The sequence below is a fragment of the Heterocephalus glaber genome, unplaced genomic scaffold (genome assembly GCF_053883595.1).
Source record: "Heterocephalus glaber isolate CG9 unplaced genomic scaffold, H.glaber_assembly_v1.0 deba00000676, whole genome shotgun sequence".
In the NCBI taxonomy this organism is placed as follows: domain Eukaryota; kingdom Metazoa; phylum Chordata; class Mammalia; order Rodentia; family Bathyergidae; genus Heterocephalus; species Heterocephalus glaber.
Genome location: NW_028258156.1, coordinates 25,801,077 through 25,827,037, shown reverse-complemented (window position 1 = coordinate 25,827,037; position 25,961 = coordinate 25,801,077). Strand labels below are relative to the sequence as shown.

Below are 25,961 nucleotides of genomic sequence, written 5' to 3'. Positions count from 1 at the left end.
AATTTTAAGAGATGACTGTAGTTGAAAGATCAGGAAACTGGCCTTCTAAATAATTAATTGCAGACTAGCCATGTAAATGGCTAAAATATGAAAATGAAATGACTCATAAGCTAATTTAATTTTGACAGGAAATGGTTTATGCTGTGGTATATGAAGAAAGTAGTCATTCTGATTTTTCTTTTTTTTTTTTTTTGGTACCAGGGATTGAACTGGGGACCTTGTGCTTGCAAGGCAGGTGGCAGAACCACTGAGCTAAATCCCTGGCCCATCATTCTGATTTTTAATACATACCCTTATAATAGAAATGAAGAATGAGGAAATATTTACAGAAGATGAAATAAAAGCAGTATTAAAAGTGAGGTTTGAGTAGTTGCTTTTATGTTACGATTGGAGAGCAGAAGTTTGAATTAATGAATCATTTCAGTGCAGTCTAATTATAGCAACTCAGTGACACTAATTTTGGCTAAAATGCTGTATGTGTGTTTGTATTGGCCCCAGGTCCTCTGGGCACCCACCATTTTTTTTTTTTTTTTTTTAATGAAGTGTCCTCTTGTAAATTCCAAAACATGTGCCTGCAGACAAGCAATATTATATCCTGCTTGGGTTACTGAAAGAAAAGGAGAGGGCATAATGGTGAGGTACTATGGCCAGGATTTGCTGGTGTTCAGGGTCACTCAGCCTGCTGCTTACATTTCCACAGAGCAGATGATTCAAATGTAGGTGTGTTTTCTGAAATATATTCAGATAGAATTAAGAATCACTTATCCTGGGAAGAATTACAGTATATGCATATCTGCTAAATACCTCTTGGGCCATATTCCAGCAAGTACAGACTTGACCTTTTCCATATATGGCCCACTCATTTCACTTCTGTAGTAGAGCTGAACATTGGTATCGATACACTTTGACAACCCCCCAGATTTTAGTAGTGAGCACAAATTATTAGGTGGCATTAGCAAGCCTGGTGTCTTAGTCACTTTCTCGTCACTGGTACAAAAATACCCAACACCCACAACTTAAAGGAGGAGAGGTTTATTTAGCTCATGGGTTTTGGTGCATGGTAGGCCGGCCCCAGAGCAAAAAGGGCATAGCAGAAGGGCTGGGCAGAGAGGGACCAGCTGCTCATCCCATAGCTGCCAAGAAGCAAAGACAAAAGAGGAGCCAGGCAGGGAGATGCACCTTGCAGTGCATCCAGTGACCGCCTTTCAGCCAGGCCCCACCTCCTAACAGCAAGGTTAGCTCCGAACTCCTCAGGAGATTAATCCACTGATCCACTGATGAGCACAGCACCCCCATGATCCAATCACCTTCCAACAGCCCTACCTCAGAATGCAGGAGGTTTGGGGGACATTCTAGATCTAAACCATCCAGCATGGTTAGTGCTAACCATGCTGTGTAGCAAGTCTGCAAGTTTTCTAGTTTAAAAAAAAGTCTAACAAAAAAGAGTACTTATATAATTGGAATAATTCTGGAGGCTCAATTTAATGATTTAATAACCATTCTTACAGATTAAGGTATTAATTAGGCCCCAAATAGCTTGAGTAAATGTGGAGCTGTAACCAGAAAATCAAATGTTTTGTTCAATTTTTATTTAGGGGTATATTAAGTGGTTTTGGTAATTTGTAACTCATACTTTAAAAATGATCTGCATAAGTGTTAAATTTTTATATTAGTCATAATTGAAAGTTCTATACCTAATACATGGAGGGGTTTTTCGTGAAAAAGCAATTCTTTATCGAGTCAGATGTTGATTAACACCACAGGGAACAGCTCTGTTCTCTGTACTGCTTTATACCATATTTACCCTAACTGCGTGAACTTTTACTTTCTTTGCTTTCTTTTAAAGTAGATCAGATTTGATTGTGGTAGTTCATTGCTAGTTGGGTACATGATAATAAAATGTGTACTTTCTTCAGGAAGTTCTCAAAGTACTCTGGGTCTGTCGATTACTTAACACAGCTAAAAAGGAAACACTGCCAGGGACAAGAATTTCTTCTTTAGCTTTTGTAAAGCCTTTTAATACTTACTGACCTTTAATGCAAAGTCAAATACATTTCCCTACATGGTTTGAACCCAAGTTCATGTTTTGACTGTTGTCTCAGGTTGAGTTTTCCTGAAAATAGACGTTGTGAGGTAGGAATCAGAGTACAGCACATTTACTAAGGGGAGGAAGCCCACTTTCCATGGGAGAAGTTGGACTGTGTTTCCTTGGCAGCAACCCGAGGAGCAGCTCTGAAGCAGAGATGGTCCCTCAGATTCATCTGAGGTTGGGGTGAGGGGGCTGGGCTTTTATGTCCCTGGCCCTTAGATGCCCACAGCCCTAGGAAGGAGTGTGATTTGGGGCCCAGATGGCTTCAGCTGAGGCAGTTCCCAAAAAGGGCTGACAGCAGAGGGCCGTCTGCTGACAGTGTCGCCACAGTTAGGAAAATAAGCCTCCAGGTACAAAGGGGGCTCTGAATGGTGGCTGTCAGCTTCAGCTGCAGTCGCATTTATCATTCTTTCATCATAGTATGGACCACCCACTGGGTGCTGGGTTTGCAGAGTTGAAAGGCGATGATATCTGTCCTTAAAGAACACACAGCCTAGCGGAAGGATTGAATGCCCTTTTCTCATTTCCTCAGTCACTACCACCCCATTGGGACACAACCCCCACCTCATCTCATGCCCACTGTCACCCTGCCTCAACACAGTGCACTCTCAGCTGTTCCTGAAGCTCCTTTTCCAATACAGGTACCCCAGTGAGCAGGAGGAGGGGAGGGAACAATTTGATCAGCGGCTGTAGAAACACTTCCATGCTGTTCGGCTCTGTTTTCCCTTGCCCTAAGGGGTAATGTGGACATGCTAGTGAAGTCTGGAATTTGGGGGTGAGATGGTGCAAAAGGGCCAGCGAAGTTTCAGCTCCGGATGGTGGTAGGTAAGAGCACTAGATCATGGCGTGTGAAAGGAAGTCCGTGTGTGCAGCTACTAGGGTTAGTGGGGAGGGCTTTTCTCCAAGGACCCTCCCACGCGGGAACTCTGAATGCGTATTTCAGTGAATTCTCTGTTCTCCATGCTGATGGTTATACTGTATAATGTAAGTTAGGTGTGTTTAAACAAGCTGGCTCGGAATCTTAAAACTTGTGTTATGGGAAAATATGTTGCTACTTCTGAATGTCTGGCTTACAGAAAGCCAACTTGGAGAATATATTCATTGTAAGTCCTGCTTGTTTAGGATTTATTTAGTTTGGCTCTTTTTTCTTAATCAAGTCTTAAAGTGATTATTTTTTTTCCCAGTTAGAGTTGGAAAAATCCAACATATAGATGTAAAAGCCCATTGTTACATAAATATAATGTCTTTTTTCATAGACTTCAGTAAGTATATGAATGTGGAGCCCTAGTGCCAGGAGGTGGGTGGTTATTGGAAAGCAGATATGTGAGTGCCTAAATTAGCCAGGCCCTTTCTCTAGTGGACAGTTGGCTCTTTATAGATGAGGAAAGCAAGGCTTAGAAATGTCTCACTGTTTACTCTCAACTACAAGTTAATTATTAAAATATCAAGGATTTGGTCCTGATTTCTTGACTGTAGGAGATGCTATTAAACAGCGTTCAATCACACAGCCATGTTGAGCTTCCTGATTACAACAGGAAATTCCATTGTCACTTTGAGGGATTCCTGCTCTAGATGCCTTGCTTTAGCTATGCTTTATATTGTAGTTCCCTTGAATTTCAGGACCATTTATTACTGCCTTCTGCCTCATGACATCTGGCACAAAATGCAGATGTTTCATAGAGTGTTTTGGCTCAGCTCCACGGTAGAATTCAGAGACTAGACTCCTTCCATAAAAGCAGTGCTCTTATCTTAAGTGTATGGCTTCTAAGGTTTCCATGAAAAAAAGAAAGAGCACACGATCCCTTCCTTGTCTGTATTTTGCTCATGACCAGACGCCCTGTATAAGCCCTCGGCACTAATGGGTTGGATGTTGGTTTGTCCTCAGCTCAGCTCCTTGGAGACATTCAGACACTCAGCTCCTTCCCTAAAGGTGATGCTGCCACCTTCATCTTGTGGCTTCCATGGCTTCTGTGAGAAGCAGAGATCACACAGGGGACCAGGCAAGATGTTTCAGAAACTCCAAGTGCACACACGACTTCAGCCTTAGACAGAATGTTTTCAGGTGGCTTCATGACTGCAGAGAGTGAGATACATAGTGAGTGTATTGCAGGGAAGGAGAGAAGCACACATATGGTGGTGGGCACCGGCAGTCTCAGTCATGTCTCATATTTATAATTGCTTTTCTACAATCTCTCTGCACTTCTTTCCTCGTCCTTTCATTTCCCTTCTGCCCTCTCCTGCCCTCCTTTCCTCCTTTCATTGCTTTCTCTTTTTCCAGGGCTGGGGACTGACCCCCAGGCCTCTCCCATGCTTTTCATTGGGCATCTTACACATTTTGAGTCTTAACCACTCTGCCCCTTGATGATTCAAATCTTTATCTCTGTATGTGATTTCCAACTCATACACCCTTCTGCATGGTAGACACAGCCATTTGCACTTCCCAGGCATCACAAACAACGTTTCCAGATTCTGTCCCCTCCTTTTGCAGCCTCCCAACCTCATGCATGATGTACTGTCCTCCTTTATTCCCGTTTGCAGGTTTGCTGTCACTGTGTCCTAACACCCATGCTGTAACGTCTGTAAGTCACCCTAAATTCCTCTCCTTTCTCTCCTGCATCTGGTCAGTCAGTAAGTTTAGGCAGGTTTTATCACTCATTTGAGTATTTCTTACTTTTGCCGCATTTTTTTCTTCCTGGCTTCTCTTCATCTGCTTTAGACCCCTGTCATCTCTTGCCTGGGCTGTAACAGTGACTTTCTTCCAGTCTTGATTTCCTCAAATCCCTCTTCCTCGATAGCTATAGTAGATTCTGAGAGATGCACCTTGAATGTGTAATTCCCTTATTCAAACCCTTTGCTGTGTCTCAGTGACCTGCCTAACTTCCCTCTTCTGACCCTGTGCTTTGTTTTCCAGAATGACATGATTTCTTACTTTTTCTATATATGTTCGTAATCAATTTTATACCTCTCAGTTCTTGATTGGAGCCTTTGATCATAGTGTTAATGCTGTTTATATTCTGCCTAAAATGCTTTTTAAAGAAATCCTGTTGACTTTTAGCAATCTTTTGGTACTCAACTAAAGCATCCTCACCTTACCATGACTTTCCACTGACCTACATTCTTGCTAATTATAACTCCCCAAGAGCAGGGATCATGTTTTATCTCCATATTCGTAGTATTTATCACGTTTTGCAGGTAGCGAGTGACTTCCTTCCTGTCTCCTACATTAAGAAAAACCAAAAAAGGACTTAAGCATTAAGGATATTTGATGTCTCTTGATTTTGAGAGTATGTGTGGCCATGATCACATTTCTTTTGCTGAAGAAAAATACACCAGTATTTTTATCCTTAAATTGATCGTTTATTTATTCCCTCTGACTATGCTAAATTAAGGGTTGCATTAAAAGAAAAACTATATATTTTCTCAAATACTGGGATTTGTGGGAGAGTTGTATAACTTGAGAGTAACGTCAACACACATAGTTATTACAGACATATGGTGGCAGCTTTATTGGAAAGAAACTTTTACTAAGGTTTACTTCTCTCCAATAGTTGATTTGTTCATTATTTTCATTGATTGGAGGTGAAATAAATGAAACCAAAATACAGGAAATGTTTGCTAATAATGTTGATTCATGTATTTTAAAATATTCTACCTCACTCCACAAAGTTTTTGAGGCAAGAGTCCCTTTTGTATTATAGTCTAATAATTTTAGAAGGTTTTATTTAGGATGGAGATTTTCTAAATAATTTTGGTATGCATTGAAAATTTATTTTTGTTCATGTTTCAGTATTGACACATTTTTGAAATATTCTTTATAACTATATTTACAAATATTCCTTATTTGCATAGTTTTTGTTCCATTATGTTTTTACTGTTGGTATAATAACTGTAACATTCGAGAGGGATGTTGCCTGGAACTCTAGGTCCCACAGTACTATGAACTAGTCATCATTCCTTGTGGATCCTAAATTTTTGCTTTCTAGCTCTAACAGTCATTATTTTCTTGAAACCTCATCACAAGCATTAATGATTGGCTTTTTGCAAAAGCCTATATTTTCATTAAAATGTTATATATTTACTGTATTTGCTGAATGCAATATAAGACAATAAAGTTCTACTTGTTTGTGACTAGGTGACTGAAGTCACTAGCTAAATGACTGTAAAACTATATTATAGTCCTTTATTAATAGTTAAAATTAGAAATATCAGGGCTGTGCTGCATCTTTAAATATACAAAAGGTAGAAGCAGTACAGAGAATTAGGAGTATGGAGTAGCCACTCTCTCACGCAAGGTTCTTGCCTGGTTATCCATCTTGGGTTACCAATTGTTGACTGATTCCTTTGATGTAGGGTGGTCACTAGTCCTGAACTCTGTGGTTCTACTACAGTTTGTTCTTTACTCACTTTTCCAAACTTTTTCATTTATAAAAAATAGCATTTACCACATACTGGGCACTTGCTAAGCTCTCCAGATATGAAACTGAATAAGAAAGATGACTTCTGTCCTCATAGGCTTCCTCGTGCCCCAGCCTACCTGCTCTATGTGATTTAGGAATAGTGTATGTACTTCTGCCTTTTTAACCCCTGTTGGTGTGATTCTTTTTCCCGGAATCTTTCCCTCCTACAATATGCACATTTTATCCATGTTTCACATCCAAGCTCAGACGATACTTTCTATCCTTTCTCCCTGTCCTTGCCAGGTCATTTTCATCTCTTTCCTCTGAACAGCTCTGGTACCTCTTTCATGCTGTTCACTTAGGATGTTAAGTTATAATAATTAGTAATGTTTCATGTGTGCATCCCCTCAAATACCCTTGAAGGTTTTGGATGACCAATCTGTCCCATGGACCCTTAATGGTTTGTGTCCCATGTATTAGTCTATTTTCCGTTGCTGTAACAAAACACCTGAGTTCAGGTGCTTTATAAGTAATGATGTTTATTTGCCTCCAGATTCTGGTGGCTGGAGGTTCCAAGCAGCATAGTGCTGGTGCTTTGGTGAGGGGCGCCTAGATGTGTCACAACATGCAGAGAAGTGGAAAGAGAAAAGGCTACATGCAGAGGAGCCCAAGCATGGGGATGGGCGGGGGTCTGGCTTTATAATGGTGGTCTCTTTTCACTTTGTACTGTCGCTGTCCTGTCCATAATGGCCGTGTATTTGCTGATAGATTTCTCTCCAAAACTTTGTCAGGCTCCTGTGAATTGCATTGGTGTTTATTTCACTAGACAAAAGCCACGCCTAAAACTCTCTGAAAATACGAGTTTCTGCAGAGATGTGAGGTATAGCAAGGTCAAGCTTCCCAGGGGACACATTTGGTTGAGAGCATTTGTCAGGTACATCCTTAATCTTTTCAAAGACCTTTTTGTGTAACTGATCAATACTATGAGATACCACCTTTCTGGGGTTTAACAAAAGGTTTTACAGTCACCTGCAGCCTCTTTGAAGCCATGTTCTCACAGCATTGTGGTTTCAGATTTTGTTTGGAGACCATTCTTAACTTTAGCATCTTGCCATCTCGAGAGACTGAATGGCTTTGAAGCCCAGGCCCTTTTTGGTTTTTAGCAGTCTCCTTTGCTGTTAGTCATTCCCCCCCACCCCTTGCATTTTACCTTATGCAGCATGGAACACAAACAGCCAGCACCTATAATACTTGGACTTTGCTTGGAAATATTTGTATATTGTTCTGTGCATGAGGCACATTTCCTATTTTCCACATTACTGAAGTGGATATTGTTGCAAAGTTTCTGCTTCTACTTAACAAGGATTTTTTTCCTCCAGTTTTCAAAAACATTTTCCTCACTCCTTTTGAATCCTCACGGGAAGCCTGCTGAAACTCCAGCTTGTACTAACTCAGTTCAGGGCAACTTAGGCTTTCTCAAACATGCTCTTCAAAATCCTTCAAACCTCTGCCACTGCCAAGCTCTGAAGCTAATCCCACGTTTTTAGATATTATGACAGGACTCCATTCCAGGTTTCAGCATTTGTACTAGCTACTTATTTTACCACAAATAGCCCCAGAACATAGCAGTCACAAACACAAATACTGTCTTAGTGAGTGGATCAGTAATCTGGGTGTGGCTCGGCAGGGCCATCCGCCCCCAGATCTCTGACCGGGCTGTTGTCAGGAAGCAGCCAGGGCTATCGGCTCATGTGAATGTTCAGTTAGGAGAATCTTCTTCCTCTGTGGTGCACACTCATGTGGCTGTTGGCAGGAGTCCTTTCTGAGCCTCCTGGCCAGGCCCTCCTGCCAGAAGGGCCTCTTCCATAGCACTGTTGACAACATGGCAGCTGGCTTCAATAAGAACAGGAGAGGATTGGAAAGGCGTAAGCCAGGATCTTTTTGTAACCTAATTTTGGGAGTGACATCCCATCACTTTGTCCTGATTTTCTTTGTTAAAAGCAAATTACTAAGGGCCAGCCTACACATAAGGGAAAGAGGGAATACCAGGCCCTGAAGACCAGGAGTCAGGATCATTGGGTGCCATCTTGGAAGCAGCATGATCTTTGGCTACAATTCACATGTGATGGGGAATCTCTATTTACTGGGTTTGAAAATTGGAAGAGCGTATACAGAGCACACCAATGAAATAATATTTACTTAACACATTTAACAAGACCTTCACAGCCTTGTAACTTACTGAGACTTGAAAATCATTTTATGAGCTTCTGTGTACAAACCATGTTTTTATTCCCACATGAAGGTACCCTTTGTTCATACACTCACATAAAGTGTGCTGGAACGTTAGGCCTTCAGAAAGAGTTTTCCAGTCAGGCTCATCTGGCTATTGGATAAATGAATCAAGTGTCATGTTTGCTTTCTTCCAGGTAGTGATACATATCAGTATTTACAAAACATATCAAATGAGATTATCCTAAATTGATTTACAACCGTTATTCCTTTTGCATGTAGTTTTGAAATTACATAGGTAATATTATTGCTTACATCTTTGCTTAAGTAACAATGAGTTTCTCATTCCAGGAGTGCTTATATATACAAACATATATATAAAGAGAAGTGCTACTATTTTTGTTATTAGAGTAGGGGGCTGGGAAGAATGGTTTTAATATTCTATATTTGGTCTGGGAAATATAGTTTCATTGAAAGGGTTTGAAGGTTTTTTTTTTTTCTTAGTTATACCTTCATGGATTCATTATTTTTACCCCAAACTACTTCAGCTCTTGGCCCAGAAACTACTTTAATCTAACAGACAGGGGAACTGGTCTGAAAAATAAAAGTAATTATTTTTTCCAGTCACTACTTTAGTGTTACTTGGCTCAAAACTTGTCTTTGTCCTGATAAATACTTTAATATTTAGGTCGAAAGTGTCTAGTAAATACCTTTTTTATGGGCTTTAGAGGTATGATTATTTTTCCTTCATGTTTTCCAGGAGGTATGGCGGTTTGTTTTGTAGTTATACCCTAAAAGTTTAGGTTTTGGGAGTGGAAGAAGAGAATTTGCATAGATGCCTAAAGCTAGTTATTTCAGAACTGTAACTAAATATCAGACTGGATTTGTGACATTGAGAAAAATGGCCAACAAAAGTAATAGTGTTAATTAATAACATTGTAGGTATCCAGCCCCATCTTAGGGTTCTGTATAACAGTTCTTTTCTCGATTACCCCGATATATAAAATTTTTTTTTCTCTCTTTTCCAGGTGATATAATATTACAAAGTAAGATGGGTAACATCACAGTAGGTACGTAAGATCCTAGTGAGTAAATTTTGCCCACTTCTTTTTTTGTTTTTCTTTTTTTCTTTTTTTGGTACTGGGGTGGCACCACTGAGCTAAATCTCCGGCCCCAGCCCACTTCTGACAGTATCTCTATTTGTCCTTCTTTATTAAAGTTTACAGTTCATTCAGCTAGTGAAACAGATAAGATCCTGACAAGCAAGTCTAAAATAGTTAGACCCAAACAATGAATATGTCCACTCAAAATGACCTGACCGGGTCTTAAGAAATGGAACAAATTCCTTGAGTTCTTTCAAATATCTACATTAAGGCTTTGAAAAAAGGATGTAAATTGTGTCACTGCATATGGGTTCCCAAATTGTTAATGTTTGAAGACAAACCTGAGTATGCTAGCAACTGATTAGTCAACATGTTGCCTGTGAGAGCTTCTTTCAGGTTCTGGGGAATACATTGTTCAACAAGATACAGGCTGTGCTCAGAGGCCTCACCTTCTTTGAGTTCTGGGAAGAAAGACAGTGACATGTAAATAATGGAAGGTAACTTCAGAACATGATAAGTGCAGTGAAGAAACAGAAGAGGGTAAGAGAAGAGAGATTGCCTGGGGAACAGAAAGTGCTTCAGTTAGACAAAGAGGAAGGGTCTGGGCAGGGACATTGAACTAAGGCAGAATCATGGCAGAGGCTTGTCGGACACTATGGACAGAGCTCCCACATAGAGGAACAGCAAGTGCAGGCCTTAGCGATGGCGTGAGGGCATCGTTTTCAAAGTGTGGAGGGAAAGCTTGTGGGGAAAGTGGTGGGAGATGAAGTACGTGAGACCTGAGCCTGGCACCTGTAGACATGGCGAGAGTAGGACCTTTGTTCCCAGGACAGCAGAGCCTTAGTGAGGGACCGATGCATCATTCATACCTTAACAGGAAAACCTGTTATTTGATAATGTAACAGGCCGTAGAAAGGAATGCAGGCCACGATAAAGCTTTGTTTATCCATTCTGTTCTTGGACACTTGGGGTGTTTCTAATTTTTGGCAACTATAAATAAAGCTGCTATAAACATTCTCATACATGTCTTTTTATCTTTTTTGGATATCTATCCATATATATTTATGGGTAAATATGCAGGAGTGGAAGCATTGAGGAGGCAGGTGAATACCTAGTTTTATGAAATGATAAACCAACAGACCTTTCCCTAAAGTTCCCTTTTACAGTCTTCTGACTAGTGTATGAGAATTCTAGGTGCTCCACATCCTTGCCAACATTTATTATTGTCAGTCTTTTAAGATTCACCCATTCTGATGTGCATGTATTTCTGGTATTAATTTATATTTCCCTAATGTATAATGATGGCCTGCACTTTTGTGTATATTTATTGGTCATTAGTATATCTTTATTTGTGAAGTTTTTGTTTGTATCTTTTATCCCTTTATTTTTCAGTTGAGTTATTTTTATTTTTATTTAGTTGCAGGAATTTTTAAAATATGCTAAGTGCAAGTTGTCAGTTACTATTTTTTAATATTTTCACTTGTCTGTATTCTCTCTTCCTTTCTTTCTTTCTTTTTATTGTAGTACTGGTGACTGAACCCAGAGGCACTTTACCACTGAGCTATAGTCCCAGTCCTTTTTTTAAAATTTTCATTATGAAATAAGATCTCACTAAGTTGACCAGGCTAGCCTTACAATTGTGATCCTCCTGCCTCAGCCTCCTGAAGAGCTGGGATTATTTTTTTTTTCAAATATATATATATATATATATATATATATAATAACATGACATATCTATGTACAACATGGCTGGGACAGTTGAGGAAACTATACAGTGACATTCAGCATTCTCCCCTTCCCACATGGACTTCAGATAAAGGATGACAGCATGAGGGAATGGAGCAAGAAACACAAAAATTATATACACTTACAAGTGACAGTCAGGGAGTTTGGGGGAGGGAGGTCAGGGATCCTGCTCTCTCCATGCCTTCCTCACCAACCTTTTCCTATCCAATCTGAACGACACCCCGAAAGCTGAAGTTAGGAGATGTAACAGACCTCATCGCCCCAAATACAGCAACAACATACAGTCATGAAGAGCTGGGATTATAAGCATGTACCACCACACTTAGGTGCCTTTTCATTTTCTTAATGGTGTATTTTGATGAGAAGATTTTAATTTTGATGAAGTCTAATTTGCCCATTATTTTTATAGATCTAAAGAGATCTTTTATTTGCCTCCATTTTCGCTCTTACCTTTGATCCATTTCTAATTTTTGTGCTTGGGTTAGAAGTCAAGATTTATTTTTTTCCTATATGGATAGCAAGTTGTTACATCACCATTTGTTGGAAAAACTTTCTTTCTGAGGATCTTTTTCTAAAATCAAATGACTGCATAAGAATCAGTCTACTACTGATCTCTTGCTCCTGTTCACTGATTTGTTTGTTGAGCCACAGTATCTTGATTACTGCAGCTTTATCATAGTAAGTCTCTAAATCAGGTTGTTGAAATCTTCTGAATTTGTTCTTTTAATATTGATTTGGATATTGCAGGGCCTATGATTTTCTACCCAAAAAATCCATTTGAGATTATTTTTAGGTCAGCACTGAGTCACTGACTCTCTACATCAGTTTGGAGAGAACTCACCTTCAGCAACACTGAGTCTTCTGTTCATGAAAATAGAGTAACTCTCCATTTATTGAGATATTCTGTAATTTCTCTCAGTACTGTTTTGCAATTTTTAGTCTAGAGGTCTGGCACATCATTTGTTAAGTTTATTCATGTTTTTGACATTATCAATAGAATTTTGAAATTTTTCATTTCTAATTGCTAGTAATATGTGAAAATACAACTTTTAAAAAAATACAGACCTTATATCTTGGACCTCACTAAGTTTCTGGTTTCTTGTGACAGTGGTTTTAGAATCTAGAATCCTTTTCTATATAAACAGTCATTTTGTATCTAATGGAGTACTAAACTGCTGTAAAGGATAAATTTTAATCATTTATAGGAAGATAGATGCACTTTGAGACCATAATTCTAAGTGAAATAAATCATACAGACAAACTTAAATATTACAGTGCTATATGTTATATGAAAAACCCAAAGCATAAATAAAGAGTAAAATGAAAGACAGATAATAAGAAACAGGAGATAGATCTTTTGCAAATGGGAAAGGAACGAGAGATGGAGGGAGGGATGGGGAAGGGAATGGAAAAAGAGTTAAGATGTGTTACGCACATATACCACTCCCCACCTTAAATGTAGGGATCGTTATGTACTGCTAATATGTACTAATAAAAATCCAAAAAAGTTCTGCCTTTTCAAACCCTTATATCTCATATATAGAATGTGTCCCCTGTTCTTGCAATTAGCATAACTTTGAAAGTGTATGAATCAGGCTGCAGAAATCAAGAAATATCTTTAGTGTTGCCTTTTATATTTTGAAAATTGAGGTAAAATTATAAAAATTTGTTCTATTTTATCTAAAGGAAAATAGCAAAGTTTGGAACTTTAGCCATTCAAGCATCATTATTTTTCTTTTAACAAAATGTATATTACAAATGTCTGGGTTTTTTGGATGTATGTAGTGTTGGGCTGGTGACTAACATCAGTACTTTCCTTTTGTCTATGTAATTTTCCAGGAAAACTCAATTGATTTGTCAGACTGACAAGATCTTTGCCCTGAATTGCAATGACAGATAATTCTGCGTGGGAGTCTACTCATTCCTACCAGTATCTGGATTAACAGTTTCTCTTTACTTGCATATTTCCCTGAAGGCTGTCTCCAAGAGCTATAGAATTTCTGTACTCTATGAATCTCCAAAAAATGAAAATCTGCACGAAGCCTTAATTTTACTTTTGATAATTAATTTTAGTTCTAATAATTTGTATTACAGAAAATAAGAAAATTAAGGTTTATTTTGCTGCCTATCACTTCTGGTTTCTCTTTCCCAAACATGTCCTGAGTTTTAATTTTTTTAATAACCCCCAGCCATTATCAGAGCTCAAGACTGACAACATAAAAAAATATAATTACTTTGTGGCTTAGGATGCAATTATTTAGTCGGTGTTTATTTCCCAGGAGGGAGGGAGGCGGAAGTATTTATGAGCTACATAAAAATCTTGTGCCCTCTCCAACCCCAAGAAAGTAAGAAAAACTAAATTAATGTTTCACATATTTTACTTTGTTCATCCTGGGATAATATACACATTATGCAGTCCACTCTTTTTGTTTAACCATATAATGTGCTTTTTGGCTTCTTTTCGAATCCAGTAAGAGGTTCTAAAAGGAGTTTCTGTTAGCACCTAAGCAACAGAATATCTACTTTTGGGCCAGGGATTTAGCTCACTGGTGCCACTGCCTGCCTCGCAAGAGCAAGGTCCTGAGTTCGATCCCCGGTGCCAAAAAAAAAAAAAAAAATCCACTTTTCTGGCTACTTTATGTCATATATCTAGCAGCTTCATTCCCAACCTCAGTGCTTATTTTTTACACTGAAAACTATATAAATTGGGACCTTTTTGGTATAGATAGGAAACATTATAAATTGTTCTTGGTGCTAGATTTTGAAGTTTATTCCAAAGTCACTGTTTTTGTTTGGAGTTACTTAAATGTTTCTAAAGAAAAATGTTGACTCTTTGTAGATAGACAAAGATTGTACTTCTATATTTTATAAAAACTATCACTTTTTGACAGTTTTCACCACACTCCTCACTTTGGCTCTTCTGTGGAGTCACCGAGCTCCTGATAAAATGCACTTAGGGCTAGAGTTGGGCCTCAGTGGTGGAGTGACTGCCTAGTGTGTGCATGCCCCTTGGTTCGATCTCAGCCCTGCCCTCCAAAAAAGCCTTTACATGGATTTCTCTAAAAAGAACATGCTTTGGCCTTGTGAGGATAGAGAATAAAATATTAAGTGGAAGGTTCACTTGCTGAGGAAGAAGGGGAAGCCACTGAGCACTGACTCTTCAGTGTCCTTTTCTTCCTTCTTTCTGACTCCATCTGTTTCTCCTTGAGTTAAAATGTTGGAGTGAATCACACTTAACAACATAGGGGAATTTGAGTGTCGGATCAGGACTTCCTGAATTATCAGGACTACCTTATTTCTTAACCTGACTTGAAGATATCTACCTAGTGCCTTCAAGAAACTTGGAAAGTAACAATAGATAAAAACAAGCTCCACTCTTCCAAGGGCCCTTCCCCTCACCTCTTTCTGTTACTCTAGGAAGGCAATAACACCTTTCGTGGAGTCATCTGATCAGTATGACAGTAAACAGAATACATCGGTGACATGCAGTGGTCTTGGCTGTCAGGGTCTGTTGCATGCATACTGTCCTTCTACTGATTAGGTTTTAGAGTTAATGTTTAGAGATAAACTATTCAGACTGTGGTAGATAGCGATTTTCTTACCAGGTGTCTAGGTGTAGGTTTCTACATTTCTGACACTCTTTACATTTTAATGAAAATGATGGCATTGTAATAAGGAAAATATGAAACTTCGCAAGATTCTTAGCTTTGTATTCTATATTTGTTTTTTGTTTTGTTTTGTTTTCTAGTACTGGGGATTGAACTCAGGACCTTGTGCTTGCCATGCAAGCGCAGCATCATAACTTTGTATTCTAATGTCAAAGCAGAACCTTTTATTTCAAGTTTATAATTTTACTTACTCAAGTAAGAATAATTATACTTACAGTTCTTCTTTCCTCCCAGATTCGTCTTCAGGGTGTCTAAAAGTCTCAACTCATGAGGGTGCCATAGATGTTTATGTCAACCAGCTGGGGAAAGTGGAGTTGAAATCTCACAAAGGTTAGCCCCAGAACACTGTATTTTTCACGTGGAATAAGGAAGGTTGTATGTAATGCAGAGGAAATGGATGGTCAGATCACCTGTGCTGACATATGGGCTTCAAGAAACTTTCTTCTCTTAGAATCTGATTTAAAGGCCGGTCTTCTAGCTCCTAGATCCATAATCCTTAAAATGTTTGGGGCAGATGGCCATGAAGACTATCTTTTTCTTTGTAAACAAACAAAAATGCTGCATTATTTTGACTATCTGTTATTGTGGAATGTTTAATGTTACTGTGTGGGTCTTTCTGTTTAGTCTTATGTCTGACACAGAATATTCTTTGGAGGGAAAATGCTCCCATCATTAGAAGCTTTCCTGCCAGCCTGAAGAGGACCTCCTTGGGGCATCACTGCAGAGTAATATTTCAAAGTGTGATCCCGAAATAAAAGTATCACTAGGAAGATGATTGTTGACTTTGCCTCCTGGAGAATCAATACTTACGATGTGTCTCACTATATAATTTAATTCTTCATACAAGTAATTTATTCAAAGAGCACAAGTCTTTCACTGCAAACAGTATGCCTTTTTATTCATCTGGAAGCTAACTCTGAGCTTACATGTGCCTGTATGCACACACACATGGATGGAGACACATGACATGGGTGGGGTAGCTTGGCCAGAGGAGCTGAAGCGGTTTGGGTGCAGAAAGCTAAATACTGTAGCTCTGTGTTTAAAAATAGAAATTTAAAAATAAAGTCTTATGGGGCGGGGATTTAGCTCTGGTTCCTCTGCCTGCCCCGTAAGTGCAAGGACCCAAGTTGGATCCCTGGTACAAAAAATAAAAATAAAGTCTTACAGCTCTTGCATATTGACCAGAACAGGGATATATGTAGAAGACAGCAAGTATTTCCTTTCAGAGCCAGGATGTTAACGAGTTCTCACTCATGTTCACTCAGTAGCTGTTTATCCAACTAGGTTCTCTTGTCATTATGTCAAAGTAAACTACAAAACACAGAAGTCTGGAACTAAAGCTATTGCTGGCATATTAAGATAGGATATTATCTTGTCCTCATTAAACTAAGAGCTTCAGTAATACTGTCAGGTATTGTAAATGTCATGTAAGTCATATAATTGCACTCTTTAATGAAGACTCAAGGAGACAAAACATTAACTAGTAACAGAGTAAAAAATTTTTGAATAAGCAGCTCTTATATGAAAGTTATTTCCTTTTTTGTGTTGTGGGCAAATAAGCCAAACAAAGCAAACAAAATCTTTAAAATTTTTGAATATTATTACTCTTCATCTACTTAAAATATTTTTGCACACTAGTTAGAATGTTGTTCCAGCAACTATTGAAACAACAGATGATGTTACAAAATTTGATTAGTATTACACTTTTGTGTTTTCTCCTACTGGGACCATGTTACTGGCAAAACCTTACAGATAGTGGGAAACAAAGACTTCTGTCTTAGCTCCCATTTCCAAGTTCTCACTATACTTGGGAACAGTAACTTTTTAGAGTAATGGAAAGCTATTCTGGATTCTGTTGCTTAGTAGTTACAAAGACTTCTGGAATCCATTCTAGTTCTGCCACTGCATTGCTGCAGGATTGAGAGCCGGGCACTGGAGTCTCTTAGGTCTCACCATTTTGCCACGTGGGAAAAAATTACACTTGATTTCTATCCTTGCAGAAATGCATATGGCATGCCGTGCCTGCCTCGCAAGTGCAAGGTCCAGAGTTCGATGTCTGGTACCAGAAAAAAAAATGCATATGGCAAGCTTATTCATTCAGAAAGGCTGTTTTGGGGCTTGGGAATCAGCTCAAAGTATCAGCTTTCCCACTGATCATGTCCTCAGGAAAATCACTAATCTTCATATTAGTAGCCTACAGTAAGTGGTGCTGTTACTATTACTTTTGTTTTTGAGTTTTTAAAGAGGGCAGTGTTGATGTCAGTAACCATGCAGAAGTTTATGAGGTTGAGAATAGGTTCATGACATAACGAGAGCATATTTTTCTGGGATATTAGGGAAGATTTCAGGGCACGAGAAATCCTCATTCATAGAGCCAAAGGTATGGTAGTGGTGGCTTTTGTTTTTAAAGATGTAGAGAGAGATGAGCTATTTACACAGCTTAACATTTTTAAAGATCTCACAGATTTAAGATCATGTTATTCATGTAAGGGCAGAAAAACGGTACATAAAATTATCATGTTTGGTATATTTAGAGACATAAAGTCCTAGAAAAAAAGTTTTTAAATCCTTATTTTCTACTTTTAAAAGCATTTTGATAGGAAAATACGTATCTTTTATTCATCCTGAAATTTTCCATGGTTGTTTTGTTTTTTTCCTAAAGCCCTCATATCTGTTGTTAGGGAGAATCTTCTACAAGTTTGAACATTACATTTGAACCTAGGAAGGATTTTGAATAAGTGGATACAGTCATGTGCTTTGCTCCTTACATTTTCTGAGGAGTAAATATGAGTTTATCAGTCTTACCCTAATCTTTCAGCTTCAACTTGGGAGGACTGAGAAGATATAAAACTTCTTAAGGCAATTTAAGCTATGTGTTAAGCAGATTAAAAGGAAAATCTAAAAGGAATCTACAATATTCCCATGGATGTCACCTTGACTGTCTTTTTGGGGTTAATGTTACATGGCAGTGAATTATAATACAATCCCATAAAGTTGATATGGAGATTAAGTGGCTGGCACTTAGTAAATGTTGAATTGAAAGTAAGTACTATCTATATACTACGTGCGTAGGAAACTACTCTTTCTGGTATGGAGGAGCAGGGTAAGGATATAGGACATAGGTAGATGAAGAGCTGTGGTTCACCGTGTCCCGTGGCCCTGTACTCCTGACAAAAGTTACTGTAGATGCCTTCCGAGTAGGAAACTGGCCACCCAGGAGTAAGGGAAAGGCTCTGCTGTCTGAATAACTATGCTGAGGAGTAAAACCGTGGACCAGGAGCAGTGCTACCCTTTTCAATCAAATTTGAAATAGACTCTAGTACTTTGGTTTCTTTGCATTAATAAACTCTCTCTTAAATTTATTACAGGCTCTGTTACAGTCAAAGTGCCATCTTCTCTTCAAGCATACTTACAGTTGTCAGGGAAGGAGGTTGATGTGAGCCCGGAAGTCCACATTCAGGAAATGGCTAGAGTTCATAAATGTGCTGGTGTGACAGTTACTGGTAAGGAGGCTGTGTTTTGCCTTGTGATGAATAGCTGTTGGCATACATAAGTGGAAATGCGCTATAGTCAACTGCAGTATGAGTCATTTCGTTCTTCTCCATTGTCACTTTCTAGTGTCTGACAGTATTTTCTTCCATTTGCTTATCAGTAACATAATGCAGATATTTTGTTTGAAAAGACCTCATTAAATTATTGAGGAACACTCGTTATTTCTGTCCTTGGATAAAATTAATTTAAAACATTTTCTGGAACAGTTGCTTTTTAATTCTTGACCTTAAAAATCAGCTGAATACAGAGAATGTAAGATTTAAAGCTAACTTTGAGTTATTAAATAGGAACTTAGTTTGAGATACACATTATAACCTTGCTCTTTCATACAGCAAGTTTTCAGTCCCACAAATGTATATAGTTTTTGTACATTTTTCATTGCATACAGTTGCATTGATAACTGATGCTATTTTTTTTTTTTTACAAATGTTTATCTTTTAATGGTTACAAAAATACATGTTGGTAAAATTTTCCTTTAAATTCTGTCAGGATGGTATCAAGAAGGACTTTGAAATTAAACCACGTATAAGACTAAATGGGGGCCGGGGATGTAGCTCAGTAGTTTCTCAGCCTGCTGTGCAAGCGCAAGGACCTGAGTTCGATCCCCGGTACCAAAAAAAAAAAAAAAAAGACTAAATGCTACCAGCTTGCCTGTCAGATATTCACCAGAAAAAGGTTGTGTGTATTGTGTGTGTGTGTTCATAAGATCAAGTTGCAGTTTTAAATGTTTACATGTCATGAAAGTTAAGAAAGCAACCGGTTAAAAATCACAGGCTATAGGACACAAAATCAACATTAAAAAATCAATTTCTTGTCTATACACTAATAATGAACTAGCTGAAAAAGAAATCAGGAAAATAATGCCATTCACAGTAGTTAAACAAAACCAAACAAAACAAAACAAACCTGTGGCTCAACCTGACCAAGGAAATGAAAGACCTCTACACTGGAAATTTCAGAACACTGAAGAAAGAAATTCAGGACAACAGTAGAAGATAGAAAGACCTCCCATGTTCATGGATCAGCAGAATTCAATATTGTGAAAGTGGCCATATTACCAAAAGAAATCTGCAGATTCAGTGCAATCCTTATCGAAATTTCAGTGCCATCCTTCATAGAACTAAAAAAATCCTAAAACTCATTTAGAAACACAAAAGACTTAGAATAGCCAAAACAATCCTAAGCAAAAAGAACAAGGCTGGAGGTATCACAATATCCAATTTCAAATATACTACAAAACTATAGCAACAAAAATAGCATGACATTGGCCCAAAATTAGACACATAGACCAGTGGAGTAGAATAGAGGACACAGAAACAATCCTACACAACTACAGCCATCTGGTTCTTGATAAAGGAGCCAAAAATTATGTTGGAGAAAAGGCAGCCTCTTTAACAAATGGTGCTAGGGAAACTATCCATTTGTAGAAAACTGAAACTAGATCCCTACCTTCTATCCTGTACAAAAACCAATTCAAAATGGATCAAAGACCTAGGTGTGTAACACTGGAAAATTTGAAACTGCTGGAAGAATACATATAATACATAAGCCCAGGCAAAGACTTCCTGAATAGGTCTTCAGTAGCACAGAAAACAATAAAAAGAATCAATCAGGTCTGCATCAAATTAAAAAGTTTCTGCACAGCAAAGGAAACCACTAACTGTGTGAACAGCCAACAGAGTTGGAGAAAAATCTTTGCCAGCCACTCTTCCGACAGAGGATTAGTAGAGCTCAACACCAAAAGATCAAATAGCTCAATCAATAAATAGGCAAAAATTGAACAAACACCTCTCAAAATAAATACAAAAGAAGTACAAATGATCAATAAGTGTATGAAAAATGTTCAGTGTCTTTACCCATTAAAAAATACAAATCAAAATTAGTGGAGATTCCATCTTAGCCCAGTTAGAATGGCTGTCATCAAGAACAGAAAGCACAGTGAATGCTGGGAAGTGTGCAGGGAGTGAGGAGGGAGGGAGCCTTCTACACTGCTGGTGGAAATGTAAATTAGGACAGCCCAGCATGGAAATCAGCATGGAGGTTCTACAAACAATTAAAAACAGAACTACCATCTAACCCAGCTACACCCCGCCCTGGTGTATACCTGAAGGAATTAAAGTTAGCATTCTATAAGGAGACCTGCACACCCACATTTATTATGGAACAGTTCACAGTGGCCAAGATATGGAACTAGCCCAGGTGCTCATCAACAGATGAATGAATGAAGAAAATGTGGTAAATATATGTTTATAAACAGTGGAGTATTTTCAGCCATAAAGAGGAATAAACATGTCACTTTCAGGCAAATGAGTGGAACTAGAGATCATTGTGTTAAGTGAAACAAACTAGACTCAGAAAGAGGACTATCCCATGTTGTCTTTAATATGTGGAATCTAAAACAATGACATGAAAGTAGAAGGGAGACTCTTAAAGAAGAGGAAGGGAATAAAGGGGAGAGGGAGGGAGTGTCGGGAAACTTTACAGGGGAATCGTTATGATTAAAATATATGCATTGAGACCTAATATTTTGTAAAATTAATAGGCACTAATAAAAAAACATAGGCTGTTAATAAAAAATATGATAGATATAAAATTAATACTTGTATACTGCTAGCTCTGAATCAGTACCTAATTGGTTGTCTCTAAGTTACATCATACAAATCTGATGAATGCCTAAGTATGTCCAATGTGGTGAGAATCAAGCTGTAGTCATCTACTTGAGTTTGATAAAAAGCCAATACAGTTAACTATCTTTAGTTCCAGTGATCTAAAACAGTAATACAAACTTGGGTAACACTGCCCTGAATGAAAACATAATCAAATGATTTACATGTATAGGCACCTGAATTATAAAGCTATTTTGTCATATTTTCATTGAATTTAATTTTAAACCCCTATTCTCATGACTCCAGCCATCATTTCTATGCATATACTTCCAAATCTATAGTGTAGAACTGATCTCTTTATTATTCTTGCCCGTTTCTATTGCAACAAACCTGTACCACCTCAAACTTAATACATATATTTAAAAACAAAAATCTTTCCCTAGCCTACTTCCTTCTTCTCCCATCTTCCCTATTTTTCTTAGTCACTTAACAAACATTTATGGAGTCAGGCACTACTAGGAGTTGGAAGTGCAAAGGTAATACAAAGCATGGTCTCTCTACTGTCTGAGGAGCTTAGTTCTACTAAGGAAAGACAAACCAGTGCAGTACAGTACTGTGGGACAAATGTCATAATAAAGGTATCTGCATGGTAATGTGAGAGTGTAGAGATAGCACATCCAAATCAGGCTAGCAGGCAAGTTTAAGGAAGTGAGAGGTCAAGTATGGCCAACCTACAGTGAGCAAAAGGAAAAGTGGCACAGATGGAGACTGGAGAATTTGGGAGAGGTCGCCGTCTTTAGCACTGATGTGAATAAGAGTATTGGAAACCCACTGAAAGGTTTTAACCTGGGTTCACATGATCAGATTTGTGCAGTAGAAAGATCACTCTGAATCTCAAGTGGAGAAAGACAGGAAAGAAAGATGGTGAATGAAGGCAAAGCTCTGTCACTGCAGTAATTCAGGAGGAAGAGTATGCTGGCCTGGACCCTCTAGTGAGCTATCAGAGAACAATAAGCCTTCAGCAGTGGTGGTTCATGGGAAAGATGAATGAACCCGTGAGGGCGATGCATACTTCACTGGTTACTCTCAAGCTGCTCAGCCTATTTTGGCTTTTTGCATGTGGGATTTATTATTGTGTCTTATACTGTGACCCCTACTTCCTGAGCCAGGAAGGGACGAATTACAGAAGAGTTTATTTCTTGTTCATGGTGCAAGAATCTAGGGACTCACAGGAGTGACTTCTGTAGAGCAGCAGAGGATACCCTCTAAGTGTGGGCTGCAGTTGGATCTGTGTGTTGTCTCTGATGTAGAAATCCACTGAATGGTAATGTGGAGGGACCTCGGGGGAAGACGGCACCATTCTTTTTTGGAGATAGCTTCATGAACATGTGATTGGGTTTAAGAGAAACTCACTGTGTTTTGATTCTTAAACTGTTTGGTTCCCAAAAGGCCATAGGCCTTATTTATCAAGTGGATGAAATAACATAAGAGACTTAGAAAATACGTGCAGATTGCTTTTTTTCCTGTGGAAATTTCCAATCTGAAACCTAATTTTGGAAAGAATGAGCAGCTTTAGAAATGAGTTGTTACTATAAGCAGCTGAGCTCAGTTCAAAGAGGGCCTCCCTCACATAGCCTGTGAGGCAGAGGAACAGAAATACTGCCCTCCTTGCTCAGGGCTCTGGATTTTGTCTGTAGCAGGACTTATTCTGGGTGCTTCTGCAGAGGCCGTGCCAGCAAGATTTAGTCTCTCAGGCTCAGGCTCCCCACACGTCGGTGTGTCACCCCTGTAATTTTAGTTGGTTCCTGCTACGTGGCTTGCCTTGCCCTTGCTGTCACTAATGACTCTGCTGTGTCATCTTAGTGATTTGCAGGCATTATGCAGTGTCTGCGGTCAAAAGAAGGCCAGGGACCTTCTTGGGCTGAACTTCCACCTACAGAAAGCTGTGCACAGTGTGTATTCCTGGGGTGCGTTCTCTAGGTGTTCTGAGTGTCTGGATGCTTGGTTTCGTGTTCTATCCATGTACAAGTTCAATGGGATGTGAATGGCCTAGGTAACTTATTTCTAATAATGTGACGTCTCTCTATTGGGTTTTAGACTTGGCTCATCACTTAGTTATGAAATACATGTGGTACAAGGTCCTTTTGTCTTAAGGTGTCTCCATGAGATGTTTGAAGAGATTCAGAGGTAAAGTTTGTCTACTCAAAGAATTGGTGTTTGTCAGTGTGTAGTAGGGAAGTTGGCACTATTGGGTGCACTTCATTTTCGTCAAACTGGAAATATAAAATGTATAGAACAGTGGCCCCCAATCTTTTTGGCACCAGGGATAGGTTTCAAGGAAGACAGTTTTTCCATGGACAGGGTGGGGTGAGGGTAGATTTTTAAATCGATATTTTTTAGCTTCTGTTTTTTTATTAGTGTGTTTCTGATACATAATAATTCTATTCCCCGGTGCTGGCATCCCTGCCTCAGCTCCACCTCAGATCCTGGGGCATTTGATTCTTACAAGGAGTGATCCTGCCCTGTGCAGATCACTGTAGGCTGTGAGCTCCTATGAGAATCTAATGCCATGCAGATCTAACAGGGTTAGGATTAGGGTTAGGGTTAGGGTTAGCTCGGGTGGGTGTAAATATAGATGAAGCTTCACTCTCACCAGCTGCTCACCTTCTGCTTGTGGCCCAGGTCCTTACTGGCAGTAGTCATTGACCTGTGGGTTGGGGACCCATGGTATAAAAGATATATTCACTTGGAATCAAACTAAACCACCAAGTCAGAAGAGAGTTCTTGACTTATCTTTAGGCCAGAGAGTGATAAGTGTAATGGTATTGTGGTTTATAATGGAAAACTGACTCATAGGATGGAAGAGAGGTTGAAATGGGACTCAGGCCATAGGATGCTACTTTTAAAATCTAAGAACAGCATTTTCTCTGCTGGGGGAAAAATGCAGTCTTTTGATATGACTTTTAGAAATAACTTTTTTTAGATACATTGAAGTTTTTCTTTTGTCCAACCTTATAGCATATTTGTCAGTCATGTAGGTGTGCTTCAGGACCACATGGGATAAAGTCAGTGACAAATGTAGAATGCTCTAAGGCTTATATCTGTTTAAAAGTAACAAGGAGTTAATGTAGGAACAGTCTTCAGATCATTTGCACTTTTATGGTGTTTTTGTTTCCTCATTTTTCTGTATAGTGCAAGATCCTGGGACTATTATGGGTAATCGGGAGTTAGAAAAGTCAATCTCAAAATGTAAAACAATTCTATTTATATAACATTCTTGAAAAGGCAGAATTACAGAAATAGAGAACAATGGCCTGGTTGCCAAAGTGAAGGAGCAAAGGAGAGGGAGGGTATGATTTTAATGGCATATCACACTTTTTCCTCTGGGATGACAGAGCAGTTCTGTGTCTTAATAATAACACTTATATGAATCCATGTGTATAATAAAATGTTATAAAAGTATACATAAGGGCATGTCAAATTAAATTAATGCATACAACGAAAGTGGTGAAATCCAAGTAAGGTCTGTAGTCTAATTAATTGAACTTTGCCAACCAGTCTCCTGGGTTTGATAATGCACTGTAGTTATATAAGATATCACCACTGGAGGAACCAGCTTGATACGAGATGCACGTAGGAACTTGTTCTGGCGATAATGGAAATGAAAATTGAAGCAACAGCACAAATTTACAGGCAAAGGCTTTAATTGAGAAGGAAGAGAAAATGGGAGAGGGGCTTCAGCCTGTGGGAAAGAAGAGCTGAATAGGACACGGCTCTGATAGGGAAAATCAGACTGGCCCTTTAACTGTAGAACTGGGTTGGCTTTGAAAAGCATTGCTGGGGTGGGGTGGATCTGGTAATTTTCCAGTGAGTCATGAGTATGATATTTTTTGAAACTTCTCTCTCAAGTTCTGGGAGATTTCCTCCTTGGAGGATACGGATTAAGAGATATCCTGGCATCCCTCCTGCTGTTAGAATGCACCTGGTCCTTATAATAAGGGTAGGGGAAGAGGGGAGGGTACATTCTATACATTCTCAGCAAGGAGGAAGGAAAGATAGTTCCTTTAGAGGGTAAGGTCATAGATTCAGACCTGAGAATCCCTGCATCTCTTATCCTCATGAGGGTCCTGAGTCAGGGTGATGAATGTATAGGACCCTATGTACAATTTCTTGTGAGTCTAATTATTTCCAAATAATAAGTTAAAAAAGAAATGAGGGAGAGAAGGAGAAAGATCAGAAGGAAAACAGGCCCTCCAGGCAAAAAGGAGTTAAAAGGAATGGTGATAGAGATTGGAGGGGAGATGGAGGAGATGGAAATGGAGAAGATGGAGATGGAATCCACAGAGCCCAAGGCAGCTGGAGATTGGAGGACAAGGGCGCAGAGGGCATTGCTGACACAGAACTAGGAATGATGCCCATTCTGTTCATCAGACTGGGGACAGACTCCTGGGGCTTTGGGCAGAGCACTCAGCAGTGGCAGCAAAGGGCTGTAGATGGAGTAGCCTTCTAGAACTGTCACCAGATTATACGAAGGCAAGAGATAAAAGTCTTAAGGTGTCTCCAGGTAACTA

The 25,961-nt window shown here is 39.0% G+C and overlaps 2 protein-coding genes across 3 annotated transcripts in view; one reads left to right on the top strand and one right to left on the bottom strand.

Moving 5' to 3' along the window:
• Fam185a (family with sequence similarity 185 member A) overlaps positions 1-25,961 on the top strand; it is a 56,549-nt gene that overhangs the window by 24,288 nt on the left and 6,300 nt on the right. Inside the window, exons 5-7 of one of the 2 annotated variants that reach the window (XM_004839728.4) lie at positions 9,744-9,785; positions 15,467-15,562; positions 18,601-18,735. In XM_004839728.4, the coding sequence (XP_004839785.2) occupies positions 9,744-9,785; positions 15,467-15,562; positions 18,601-18,735 (273 nt within the window). The remainder of the gene's footprint in view (positions 1-9,743; positions 9,786-15,466; positions 15,563-18,600; positions 18,736-25,961) is intronic. The other variant, XM_021253961.2, reaches the window with a different exon arrangement.
• Positions 173-25,961, bottom strand: part of Fbxl13 (F-box and leucine rich repeat protein 13) — a 254,266-nt gene continuing 228,477 nt past the window's right edge. The window contains exon 22 of the mRNA XM_087206541.1: positions 173-18,769. The gene's annotated coding sequence lies outside the window, so the exon portion shown is untranslated. The remainder of the gene's footprint in view (positions 18,770-25,961) is intronic.